The sequence below is a fragment of the Hippocampus guttulatus genome, chromosome 6, assembly GCF_054856545.1.
Source record: "Hippocampus guttulatus isolate MCC_2025c chromosome 6, RoL_Hgut_1.0, whole genome shotgun sequence".
In the NCBI taxonomy this organism is placed as follows: Eukaryota; Metazoa; Chordata; class Actinopteri; order Syngnathiformes; family Syngnathidae; genus Hippocampus; species Hippocampus guttulatus.
In genome coordinates, this window is record NC_141266.1 from 23,632,263 (window position 1) to 23,645,824 (window position 13,562).

The 13,562-nt window shown below is 44.5% G+C and overlaps 1 protein-coding gene across 1 annotated transcript; it reads left to right on the forward strand.

Annotated features, from left to right (window-relative positions):
- Nucleotides 1-995: 995 nt before the first annotated feature.
- Nucleotides 996-13,404, forward strand: ptpn6 (protein tyrosine phosphatase non-receptor type 6). Its single transcript, XM_086113034.1, has 16 exons — nt 996-1,502; nt 1,650-1,724; nt 3,526-3,648; nt 4,760-4,954; nt 6,820-7,003; nt 7,104-7,220; nt 7,300-7,428; nt 7,657-7,753; nt 8,088-8,167; nt 8,265-8,411; nt 9,163-9,294; nt 9,370-9,524; nt 10,673-10,740; nt 10,828-10,979; nt 11,677-11,741; nt 13,009-13,404. The coding sequence occupies exons 2-16, from the start codon at nt 1,717-1,719 to the stop codon at nt 13,106-13,108; spliced, it is 1,752 nt and encodes a 583-aa protein (XP_085969160.1). The 5' UTR covers nt 996-1,502; nt 1,650-1,716; the 3' UTR covers nt 13,109-13,404.
- Nucleotides 13,405-13,562: the final 158 nt, after the last annotated feature.

Here is a 13,562-nt window from a genome sequence, read left to right on the forward strand (position 1 = left end):
TTCAGCCATCAATATGTCACGAGCGTGCATTGATGAACCGATTTGTTATTTATAGTAAGTAAATCACTTTTAGGACCATTCAGAAATTGCGAAACGTAGGTGTCCCAATATTTTTGTCTAATGTGTGTGTACTTTGCACAACGAGATAACTTGATAAGAGTTTTTTCCAGAGGAAGAAAAGCCAAAGACCCGGTCAGGAAGCAGCATCTTATCTCCCGGCAATTGAAGAAAATTAAAGCAAATTGCAGGGCGGCAGTCTCATCTCATCACCAGTGGACCTTTCAGGCGGCGAAATATACGGAAGGAGGTGAAACGTTGCCAAAAAAAAAAAAAGTTGTGAGTCCTGAGGTTTAGTTCAACGTGATCTCAAATTCTCAATTCATCATTTCCTGCAGAAAAGTCCACAAGGCCGGTCTCGCTGCCGTGTGAAGAGGAACAAGAATGACGTGGGTGAGTCGACAAATGTGCCTTTGTCTGTTTCCAAGTTCCTATATTACGTGCCGTGTTTGGGTCCTCATAGTAAGGCCGCTACTTTTCTCTCTGCCGTGTGTTAGTAGGTCATCGGCAGCAGGAGAACATGTGATTGTTAGCCGACAACATCTTTGCAAATGTCACGGCAAAGATAAAAAGATGCGTTTGGAAAAAAAAAAAAATATTTAATTGAGTTGTCCAGGTTAGAGGCCGCATTAATAGTGGACAACGTTTTGAAAAGCTCGATCGTGATGATGACATTTTTTCCTGTCGTGAAAGCACTGGCATTTGAACAGGGGTGTGTACACTTTTTATATGCACTCTGATATTACAGCCAATGAACGCATGTCAGCTGCATATAACATGTCCTCCCTTTTGATGCGAGTGTTGCGTTATGGTGGGAAACTATTGTCAGTTTTTGTGTTGAAACAATTTTGCATGCGGACACACACACACACACACAGAGGATTGAGCTGCGAATAAGGAAGTATACAGTGCCGCTGCTGACCTTTGTGTTGTCACACATGCGCGCGCACACACCTGCAACAGACTGGAGTAGCAGCAGACAGGTGGGCAGGCGGCCCGAGACACCAAAAAAAAAAAAAAATGCTGAACAACCTCTTTGGAAATTATTTTCAGAATGCCAACAGATAATGTTTGACCTGCGCTTAAACCGACTCGCTCGAGGCTCACTGAAGATTCCAATGCATTCGTAATATGGATTTCTTGTGATTTCCCGTGACTGTCACTTACAACAACAAAAAAAAAGAAAAAAAAAGGGAGGAATTCCGCCTTTGTCAGCTCTTCTGGTTCCTGTCGGGGCTTTCACTATTTTGTGAAAGGAGCGACAAAAAGGAAGGAAGAGTGAAAGATAACGGTAGGCAGACTCGCGCAGAGCCACAGCGAGGAGGGCAGAGTGTCGAGACCTGCTCACTCGCGTTTGGGGAAAGCCGAGAGGAGGACGTTTTTGTTTGCGTTCCCGCCGGGTCGCACACGCAAAGCCGAGCCAGGAGGGAATCAAAGAAAAACAGGTAATTTGCTTTCCATGCTGGGGTGCAAAGTCAAAAATGTCGGCAGAAATGATTTGAGCTTCTTTGGCAGGTTTGTGGGGGTTTTTTTGTTTGTTTTATTTTGTTTTTTTTGCATAATGAGATCTCAAACGGATGCTTTTTGCGCAGGTGCCAGGCCTCCTGTCCGGCCTTCACTCTTGTCATCGTCTGACCGAGGCGCTGTGACGGCGCCAACATGGTTCGGTGAGCGGACGTTGCCGCCGAGCGCTCCTTGTTAAGCAACGGCGACAACTTCTCTCTTTCCATTCCTTCTTCTCTTTCTTCCCCTCAGCTGTTCTGATTCTCCATCATGTGATTTCTGCTTTCTTTTATTTGATGGCTTTTGTGTCCAGGACCCTTTTTTATGGGGGTCGGGGGGGGGGGGCGTTTTATGTTTAGAGATCATCAAGCGGGCACACCAAAAGGCCTTTTTTGCTACATTTTTTTTTCATCTTGTCTTTTATGCGTACAAAATCAATGCGCTTGACAGAACACCCACAAGCATTTACGAAGACGACGAGAAGCAAAGCGGGGACAATCAACATAGTTGACCAAAAAAAAAAAAAGAACGTACATTGACAACATTTCAAGACATTAGCAGACCACTTTCAAAACATTCTAAAGTCAAGAAATAGAAGTCGGCTTGTAAAAATTACAAGAGAGAAAAGTGAGAGAAAATGTTTTTGAAGACTTTGAAGGTTTTGTGGTTTGGAGCAAAGCAAAAGAAAAGCCTTCAAGAGTGATCAGCGCACCCTCGCACCCCGTTTTCATTGCAAATCCTCTGGATGATCCTCGAGTTTGACACCGTGTGGCGGCAAGATTTCACAGCCAATTTTTTTTCTAGTTTTGCTTGAAATATGGAAAGAAGTCTTTTTTTTTTTTGCAACAATGAGGACAAAGTGCCTGCGATGGGGCAGTTTCTTTGGAGCCAAAGGTGGCAAAAAGCGCTCACACACGGCGTACTTGGCAAAACGTGCTGGCCTAGCTTTTGCTTTCATTTAATTTTAATTGTCATCATCACGCGGTTCATTTTTATTTTCTTTTTTTTTCGCTCGCTTTTATTTTACATGTCGGCGAAATTAAGGCGGCTTTTAATCGAGCGATGAATGGAATTCAAGTCGACATTGCGCTGCGTTTTCAAATCGCAAAGGTTGCAATTTTGGGCAAGAAAACGGCTTTGTGCTTGTTGGCCCTTACACGTTTTGAAAAAATATTTCCTTTTTTAATTTTTTTTTTTATCCAGCATTACGGCGGTCCACCGGTTAGCACGTCGGCCTCACAGTGCAGAGGTTCGATTCTTGCTTCGGCCTTCTTGTGTACAGTCTGCGTGGCTTTTCTCCGGGTGCTCCGGTTTCCTCCCGCATTCCAAAAACATGCACGGCAGGTTATCGGAACAATTGGAAACGGTCCCCAAGTGAGGATAAGCAGCTCGAATAATGGATGAATATATCATGTCTCCATCAGCTCAGCGCTTCAAAAGTGCAGTTGACATCTTGTCTCATGACACAACTGAAGTGATCAAGTCACAAATTTGTTTCCGCGATTGCTCTCATCCGACTTACTGACTTCTGCCAGTACGGTCAACTTGTTTGAAGTTCATTTTCTGAAGGTGTCGCAGCGTAAGACTCCCAAGTCAACGTCTTTAGTGAGTTAGTAACTCCAAACGAAGTAGTTGAACTGTCTTTCAATTTAATTCGTGGCGGGTTGGCCGTCATTTTTGGATAGATCAATAAATACATCTTTTTTTTTTCTTTTTGTTTTTACTGCAATGCAATACAGATTGATTAATTTGCTTTTGTTTATTTAAAAAAAAGAATACTCTGGAATAGGCCCTTGAAAAAAAAATCACATTAAATCGCAATTGCAATACGGAGTCAGAAAAACATTGCAATTGCTTTCTTTTTCAAAATTGTTCAGCCCTGCTTTGAATGCAAATTCTAACTCTTTATTTTTCCACAAGTCGAGTCAAGAATTTGTGTGTGTGTGTGCGTGTGCGCGTACGCAGGTGGTTCCACAGAGACATCACAGGCCTGCAGGCCGAAGACTTGCTGAAGACTCAGGGCATCGCCGGCAGCTTTCTGGCCCGACCCAGCAAAAAGAACGTGGGCGACTTCTCTCTATCTGTCAGGTAACGATGCCACTCGATAGGGATGCTCCCCCCTCCCCCCCCCCCCCAAAAAAAACAAAAAACTAAAATTGCCTTTTTGTGCACCCGTTGGCTGTCGCGCAACCGTCACGGATTTGACAGGCTGACACTTTGGCTGGGTGCTGCGAACTTTATCATCTTCACATTTCATTCCGTAAAACGCCTTTGCTATTTCTTTATCGTTAACTTTGATTTTTTTTTTTTGGGGGGGGGGGGGTGCCCAGCACTGTGAACAGAAAATATGAAAATGACTCAATTGTGATTACTGATGAGCAGGTGATTAGGGATGCAAAGTCGCCCTTGAGCACAAGCTATGCGACCCGCCCATAGCTGTCCAATATGCCCAAATTGTCATCCTGCATCATTAAAACAAAACAAAACAAAACAAAACAAAAAAGCATGTGACTAGGTGTGTATCGCGTGAAACCAATTTATCAGACCACTTCATCGAAACAACAGCATGTAGCATCACGTTGCGACCGACGCTCTCAATTTAGCTCGACTTTTTAACCGTTCAAGGAGAAAGGCTTTTTTTTTACCATTGAAGCGATTTTTTTTTATTTCAGAAGACATTTGAAAAATGATGGCCACCACCAATTTTTAGTTCAGCACTTTTTTTTAAAAGCATCTTTATACAACAAAATAATTATTACAGAAACATGAACGTTCGTTTGGGCCGGCGGGGCATGCGTATTGGGAACAGTATTTATACACTGTAAAAATGTTCATTTTTATGTCTTCAATACTGTTCAAATTGAAGCATTCTAAGTTGAAGCACGTTACTTTGATCCAAAATACACAGATTTTTTTTTTTTTCAGGTGCAAGGGTTGCCAAATCTTAAAACCTACCTATTTCTACATCAAAGCTTTTTAAAGGCCATTCCTCTGAATATATTAGTATTTTCATGACCTAAAAGGCGTCAAATAAAAGTTTCACAATAGAAATTTGCTCTCTCCGTTTGCTCACAAATGTCGTTTTGGCAGCACGGCATACAAATAAAGAGATACCAGGAAGCAAAACGGTTTCTAACAGATTTTTTTTTTTTTAATTAAAAAACATTTTTTTTAAAAGGACTTGTTGTTTGATGGTCAGGGTGGGCGAGCAGGTGACCCACATCCGCATCCAAAACACGGGGGACTACTACGACCTCTACGGCGGGGAGAAGTTTGCCACGCTCTCCGAGCTGGTGGAGTACTACACGGCCGACAGCGGCATCCTGCAGGACAAGGACGGCACCGTCATCGAGCTCAAATACCCGCTCAACTGCTCCGACCCCACCACCGAGAGGTTCCGTGCCAACGCTCGATGCCGCCGCCGCAGCCGCCCCTTCATCGTTTCACGCTGAAAATCTCCCGCCTTGCATTCGGACGGAAACAATCAACCTCGCCTTTTATTTCGAGACGCGCCGCACCCACGCATACATTGGATCGAAAAGAAACAAATGGGTGCAGACAAAAAAACAAAATATATATACTGGATTTTTTAAAAATAATAAGAAAATAAGAGACCCTTTAAATAGTGAGCGGTGTGTGCCCACCGGCATTTAACATGAGCGTCGTGATGGTGACGGATTCGTTCCCAACACAAAGACGTTATCTGACTTGTTTATTTATAATTTCAAAAACTTTTTTTTCTAACGGTCACATTACTGACAGGGAGGTGAGTGAGGGGGGTGGGGGTGGGGGGGGGGGGGGTTGAAACCATTCATCTATCACTGCTGAACCGCCGGTCGTGATTCACACGGTTTGTGCCGTCCATCCGACTGTGAAAAGATGCACTTATACTTTCAATCAGTCAACACAGTCAACACTTGAGTCAGGCCGGTAGCGTGAGTGTCCCCCCCCCCCCCCCACCCCCCCGCTCCCCCGCCTGCTGTCCTCCTTTCTGTCAGTTGTCTAACTTCCCTTTTGCCGCTGCGGTTGGAAACTTGCCGTTTTGACACTCTCGAAAGCGATGGCCAGACCTTCCTCGCTCGCCTTCCTCTGTTGCACACGCCGTCGTGTCCTCATCGGCTTCCTCCTCACGCCACCCTTTTTTGCCGCATCTCGGGAAACTCTGCGCTGGACATGAGTTGCTTTTTTATTAGGCACGTCTTCCATGCATCCAGGGAAGCCACCCTGCAGTTTGGGCACTTTTCAGACCGACACTATTATTCCCCCCCCCCCCCCCCCCCCATTTATTCAAATCAAATTTTGGCAACGAGGAGCAGTTTGCCATCTACACTTTTCCCCAAAAAGCCCATTTAGAGATATTTATTGCCACTCCCACTTGATGTTTAGTGTCAAACATCAAAACCGAGTATGTTTATCTAAATGCGAACAATAAATGCAAAACACCGGTGTCGCGGTGACGCAAAAAGTCGACACAGGACTCCTCCGACTCACAGGCCTGTATTCTTTATCCTCCGTGAAGAACAACGACTATTTTTGCTGCGCTTTCCTGAGCAATTGTGACTGCTTCTATGTGGCCAAAGCAATTTCCATTTAATTGAAGTCCCCCCCCCCCCCCGCCCCAAAAAAAAATTAATTCTGTCTCCGCCGTTTGTTTTTAAACTTTTTTTTTTTTTTTTTACATTTTTTATAATTGACAAAAAGGGTTCCAAAGGGGTTAGCCACATGCTCAGAAGTTGAGGTGGAGGGTGATGAAGGGGGGGGGGGGGGGGGGGTGCGGAGAACCAGCTTGTTTGACACTAAAAATACTCTGTCCTCTTTAGCCGCAAAATCTGTCATCAGAAATTTTCCGACCGCAAAGCAGGAAGTTGAGAAGAAAGAAATCGAGAAGTGGGGCTAAAATTAAGCCCAACCCAGCGGAGTCTACGTTGACTTCCACGCACGCGCGCACACGCAAACCAAGTGTAGCTTGTATGAATCGCGGGAGCAATTCAAATATCTCTTAACTGACCTCATCTTGTACTCTCATTTCCCATGTCATCGAATCGAATTCCACCTCAGCCAATCCTGTCCCACTTAATCGAATATGAATCGATTTCATTTCATTTTAGCGCACTTCATCTCTGATGTCTTTATCGCTTCCCTCGCCGAATTCCATCCGATTTCTGTGGCGCCGTACGTCTTCGTCTCGCCACATTCCATCTCACGTTGTGTGATGTGACTCGGCCACGTCACGCTCACCTCAGCTCATCGCATGTGCAGGTGGTATCACGGCCACCTGTCGGGTCCAAACGCGGAGAAGATGCTGATCGCTCGCGACGAGTCGGGCACCTTCCTGGTCAGAGAGTCGCTTTCCAAACCGGGAGATTTTGTCCTGTCGGTTCTGACGGACGAGCGCGGCAAAACGGGCGCGAGGAGAGTGTCTCACATCAAGATCATGTGTCAGGTGTGTGTGCATGGCAGGTTCTCTGCGTGTTGTTTTTGGACTTGAGTTGTATTCAATCTTTTTTTTTTTCTTTCCGCTCTCCTTTTCTCTCTTTTTGAAGAATGAGCGGTACACCGTGGGAGGCTCGGACATGTTCGACACGCTCAGCGACTTGGTGGACTTCTACAAACGGAAAGGCATCGAGGAGATTTCGGGGAACTGGGTGCACCTCAAACAAGTACGCTGGGATGTGGAATATGTAAGCTACATAGGACTATAGGTTTTTTTTTTTTTTTAATTGCGCGTGCGTCCGGCAGCCTTATTACTCCACCAGAGTGAACGCGGCCGACATCGACAGCCGAGTGAAAGAATTGGATCAGACGAAGCTCATGCAGCAGGAGGCCGAAGGCGGGAAAATCAAGGCGGGCTTCTGGGAGGAGTTTGATGTAAGTCAAATCGGTCATCATCGGCATTGTGTTTGTTTTGTGACCTTTCTGGCTTCACGATTTTAAATATTGGCGGTGGGCTGCCATCTTGTGGTGGTGGAATTCTCAATCTATCTTTTAAACGTCTTGAATGCTTTGCTGGTTTCAGCAAAGCGACTTAAGCTTTGACCGGAAGGGCCGTCGTGAGCGGACATTGAATTCCTAACCATCCTCACGACTGCCACGCAGGCTCTTCAAAAGTTGGAGGCAAAAGTGAAAAAGAGTCGCGAGGAAGGCCAGAGACCAGAGAACAAGTCCAAAAACAGATACAAGAATATTCTTCCTTGTAAGTCTCGTGTTGTTATCTTTTTTTTTTTTTTTTTCCCCCCTCAATGCTTTTAGAATGGCTGTTTGCGGGCTCTTCACAGAGTGGCCCGGGCCTCCCGAGTAGCGGGCATCCACTGGATTGGACTGCATATCTCTATTTGTGTGTTATACTGCCCCCAGCAGGTGGCCGCAGCACACACTATAAGGGACCCACAATGTCCATTGAACGGAAGCAAAAAAAAAAGGGGGGGGTCAAAACTGCTGCTAAATTCTTTACATTCGATTTAGTGTGTATATATATATATATACAGTATATATTTAATGTTGTAAATGTTTTGAATTCTTCATTGCAGTCAATGACACCAGAGTGACCCTGCAGGATGCCGACCCCAACGCGGTGGGCTCCGATTACATCAACGCCAACTACATGCGAGTACGTGGCCCAAAATCCCGCCAGGCCTCCGGGTTGCCCACCTCCCAAGATACGAGCAGAAAGTTGTTGACTTTGTCTTCCCCGGGTCGCTTTGTAGAACACCTTGCGGGAGTCGGAGAATCCGAAAGTTTATATTGCCACTCAGGGTTGCCTGGCAACGACGGTCAACGACTTCTGGCAAATGGTGTGGCAGGAGAACACCAGGGTCATCGTCATGACGACGAGGGAGGTGGAAAAAGGGCGGGTCAGTATATTTCCAGGTGGCAGAAATCAGGCATTCACACCGATGCTATTTGGCCTTGCAAAAACTATTTCGAAGGTCGTTATGATGTACTGCAACATTTCTCTTGTTTATGATTTGAAACATCATTTAAGAAACAGCAATTTGATCAAAAGTGAATGTTTGTAACAACTCTCATCCAGCAATAGGGATCAAACCCGACCACGAATGGCAAAAAGACACGACTTTGCCGCTTAGAAGACCACCCCGACTCTAACACAGTTACCCGACACTAAGATGCTAAAGATGGTGCCAAAGCACTACTTTTCTCTTACACTGGGCACACACCTGTCTTTAAGAAGCTCCTCCCCTCAGTTCAACATAGTTCCTTCACACCAAATGCCACAAGATGGCACCAAAGCACTACTTTTCTATCAGAGAGGGATTTGGCACCATCTTCTGGCATCTTTGCGGGTGTTCAGAAAGCACACGGTCCATGCGGTGGGATCAGACAGGAGTACTGTTAGTAGCAGTCGTAGTAATAATTTAAATGCCTCATTTATGAAGCCAAAAAATCTGAAGTCAAGCGGTCCCGATCGCATTAGCACTTGAACAGCCAAAAGCTACAAGGCAGAAATTATGTGTGGGCTTTTTTTTTTGTTTTGTTTTGGGTTTTTTGTGTGTGTGTGTGTGTGTGTGTGTGTGTGTGTGTGTGTGTGTGTGTGTGTGTGTGTGTGTGTAGCCTTAACGTCTCTCTGCCTGACTGTGCGCGCAGAATAAATGTGTGCCGTACTGGCCCGACAGCCCGGGCAGCAAGGAGGCGGGCCGCTACGTGGTGACCTCCAAATCGGATTGGGAAGCGACCGATTACAAAGTCAGAGTGTTGGAGATAGCACCCGTGAACAAGGTGGACACCGCGCGCCTTTTTTCACCTCGCTGCACTCCGGTGAAACTTGCTTAGCGTTTCACCTCACGTCCATAGCCCAAGCACTCCCGCACCGTTTGGCACTACCAGTACCTGAGCTGGCCCGACCACGGCGTCCCGCAGGAGCCCGGCGCCGTCCTCAGCTTCCTCACACAAGTCAACGCCAAACAAGCGGAATATCCGAATGCCGGCCCCATGGTCATCCACTGCAGGTACACGGATGATGCGGAGAGTCGGCGCTCCGTTTCAAGGGACCGGCAGCGCCGTAATTATGATGCGACCACGAATCTGCCGTCATGCAGAAGTCCTTGAGCACTTGGTGTCCACAACAGTTAGACCGATATGTCGAGAGCTGAAGCTGCAGACTGTGCACAAGGACGCATCTGAAGGGAATCGGTTAAAGATAAGATAATGGGGATTTTAGGAGCAAACCATCGTTCCGAGTTCAATCCTTACACTGAACAGACAACGTCGTCACCTCTTGAGAGCCGAGACGATAATTGCTAACAGATCTTTCTGGAATCAGAGAGCAGACGTAAACCGGGAACGTACCGAGGAAAACCTTGCAGAGATCCATATAGCAAGGATTTACCCCCCGGCAAGTGAAGGCTAGCCCGCTTTGGTATACGATGAAGGCTGATGTGTTGAGGTGTTACCGTTTGTGATAAAACAACATTCATTGTGCAAGGACACGTGCGTGCATGTACAAAAGTCACCATCATCAAAATATATACAAAAAGAGACCAAACGTCTTCTGGCTTTAAAAGAAAAACAAGACAATGTTGCAAAATAAATCCCGGTTTCAGGCTCAATTTTAAAGAAGGTAAATGAACTGAGGTTTAAAACCTAAATTGTTACGACATAGAGAGAATGATAGTGTATCTAAGATGGAGCCCTGAGGAACTCCATGACACATATTAAGCCCATCAAACTGAACACATGGAGATTTTTCAGATGGGCTTTTCACAGACCAACCCAACGCCTGTTCAGACCAATCAATACAGAGTCTTGGTGACGGCACGCAGCGTTAAGATTAAAACGATCCGAGTTTCAGGATTAGCCTAGCTCAAGATTTGCAGCCGACCGATAGTTTATCCTTGAAGAATGTTTCGCCTTGTGACGCCGGGAGTATAAAGGCCTGTTTTGTTCCGCCCGTGTTTGGGAATGCTCACCCTTAGCCTTCCACCTCTACCCTCGTGTTGCACAACAGTTTCCCTCCGAACCAAAGTGACCTGGAGTTACGTTTCGCCACGAGCGCTGTCAATAAGATAGCGCCGTACCTTAATGTCGGGCTGCCCCAATTTGCATGTTGTCTAAGGTTTCACTCGGTCATCACACTGATTTTACTTTGTGTCGGCAGCGCTGGAATTGGTCGGACGGGGACCATTGTGGTGATTGACATGATCATTGAGACAATTGACACAATAGGTAATACTGCCCATGCCCCCACAAGTTAAAAAAAAAAAACTGAAGTTGAATGTGAGTGAATGTGTGAGCTCTCTCGTCCGTCCGCAGGTCTAAATTGTGACATCGACATCTCCAAGTACATCCAGATGGTGCGCGAGCAGCGCTCCGGCATGGTCCAGACCGAGGCCCAGTACAAGTTCATCTACCTGTCCGTTTCCGAGTACATCCAGACCACCAAGGCCAAAGATGGCGCCTACATGGTAAGAAGCGGGGCTGCAACCTTTTGAATCCAGTGCTACCTCCACTTACGAAATGAATTGGTTCCGGAAGAAATTTCTTAACTGGAAATTGTAAGTAGAGATGCATTTTCTCTACGCAATCCGTTCCAAGCGCCCCCAAACTTCAGACATCAGTGTTTTATCAAGCATAAAAATGCATCAAAATATGTAACAAATACATGTTACAATTACAATCTTGAAATTTCTTTCGTAACAAGAGGCAATATTTTCCTGTTGAGGCATTTCGTAACTTGAAAATTTCGTATGAAGGGACGTTTGTAAGTAGAGGTACCACTCTATTGCGATTTAACATACAATGTTTCTTTTCAGGGTCCTTTTCCCGCATGTGTGTGTGTGTTTGTGTATGTTTTTTTCTGTTTTTGTATTTTTTTTAAACAAACACAAGCAAAAAACGAATCTGTGTTCCAATAAACAATACCCTGAATTTGAGATTTAATGTGGAGAAGCGAAAGGGCGCCATCAAGACAATAACCTGTACAATGTCCGAGTGTGCCAGCGGACCTTTGAACCTTTCTCTGCTGGTTTGTGCTCCACCGCCCAGAGATGCTTTTTTTTTTTTTTTTTTTTTTTTATCAGCAGTGCTTTGTGAGAGATGAACTTTGGCCGGAAAAGTAATCCGCGACATCGATTTCACGCCTGGTCTTATCTCCTCCTACAGGAGCTTGAAACGGAGTATGAAAATCTGCAGCTCAAACACCCGCCGGGGAGCAAGAGCGTTGCCAAGTGAGTGAAAGTCGGGGGGCGGGGGGGGCGTGATGCCCGTTCGATCCGTCACGAGCGCAGCCGCACATTTCACATCGCGCGACTGCTCCAAAGCTCGCACTGAAGTGACAACTGTGACTCTGCTTCGGCCTGCTCGGCGATTTTTCACAGAGGAGCATCGTCCATGTTGTCAATATACGTTCGTTCATCCGCTTGCGTCTGCTTTCAGAGCTGAGCCTGGAACAGCGGTGGCCAAAGTATCTTCTTTATTCAGGCCTCCCAACATCTACTTTTTTGGGGTGGGGGGTGTCCTTCAGTATTTTGTTGCATTGATTTAGCTCTATTTTCCCCAAAATTGGTTACCCGAATAAAAACAAACCGACAACGTTTTAATGGTTTATCTCATGACATCATTTACCGGTATTTGATTTATTCTAAGTAGCAAAATGCAACTGGAGAAAAGCAGACATTCTTGGCCTAATTACATTTCTTCTGAATCATAAAAATGGCAAATTGACATGGATAAGTCTGTTCTCAAAATCAGCAATTTTATACACCCCAAAAAATATTTCGTAAAATCAACTTTTGATTTCTGATGAAATGATGATATGTGAATTGAATTACAAATCATCAAATGAAAAAGGAGCATTCAAGTAAACTAGTTTAATTTGAAGACACTTCAAACATTTAAAATATTTTTGTTTCACATTGCATTCATTTGATAAATAATAAAACAATGACAGAAATGATGTTATCATTCGAAGAAAATATGAAAAAAAAAGTGTTGGGGTTTCTTAAAATTAAACTAATCCTCAACAATACAATTAAAAAAATAAGTTTGACTTATTTTATTTGTAAAATATTTTACGTATTTGTATATTATTTAAATAAGCTACAAAATAGTAAAATAATAACTTTGTTTTTATTACACAATCGTTTATGAATCATATCAGACAAATCACAAATACAATAAAATGAGCACAAATTATTATTAAAAAAAGAAACCTTTTTATTTCAAGTACAGTTAATTCCAAATAATGCAATTAAAAATCTGCAAGTATTATTTTGTTCTGAGATTTTGATATATTTAGATTTGAATATTTTCCATATACAGTGCATTTTCACTTTTCTGTTTGTTTGTTTTTGTGAATCATGAACAACTTGGCCCATCGATCTATTTCAAAACTCAAACTTGCGACCCTTGAGGCCACAAGTTTGCTCACGCATGTGCAGTCCAACCTCCTCTGTTTTTTTTTTCCCCCTCAACCTCCCATCTCTGTCTTGGCAGAAGCAAAGAGTCAGACGTGTACGAGAACCTGAGCAAAGCCAGGAAAGACAAGAAGAAGCCCAAGTCAGACAAGAAAAGTGGCTCGCTCAAGAAAAAATAATTGTTTTGGGTTTTTTTGGGGGGGGGGGGGTACATTGTGAAGTCATCCTGTGTTATTTATGTGGGCCCACTTTCACAACACAAACATCAAGTCTAATTTCAGTGCGACGACCAGACCGCAGCGTACTGATGTGCTGAAAATGAGTCCAGTACAACTAGAAGCTGCGCGGGTGCATTTCTACATGTACTCGACTGTACTCAACTTTGGGACACGGGCTCTTGTGCTTGATTGACACTTGGACCAGCTTCTCAAATCTTCACATGTACAATAAAAATGAACAGTTCAAGTCACAAGGAGCCATTAAGTCTGTGAGAGTCTGTTGACGTCGTTCATCCATTGAATTTCAATGCCGGTGCCACTAAATAACTGTTTCAACTGCTTTGAAAAATAGTGCTAAATGATATTTCAATACTGTATGTAGTCCTCTTAAAATTCAGACTAAATCATTGAAAGA

Coding starts and splice junctions, on each gene's coding strand:
- ptpn6 (XM_086113034.1), top strand. Junction 8,168..8,264: donor TCAACGCCAACTACATGCGA/GTACGTGGCCCA, acceptor GTCGCTTTGTAG/AACACCTTGCGGGAGTCGGA. Junction 9,525..10,672: donor CCCATGGTCATCCACTGCAG/GTACACGGATGA, acceptor TTGTGTCGGCAG/CGCTGGAATTGGTCGGACGG.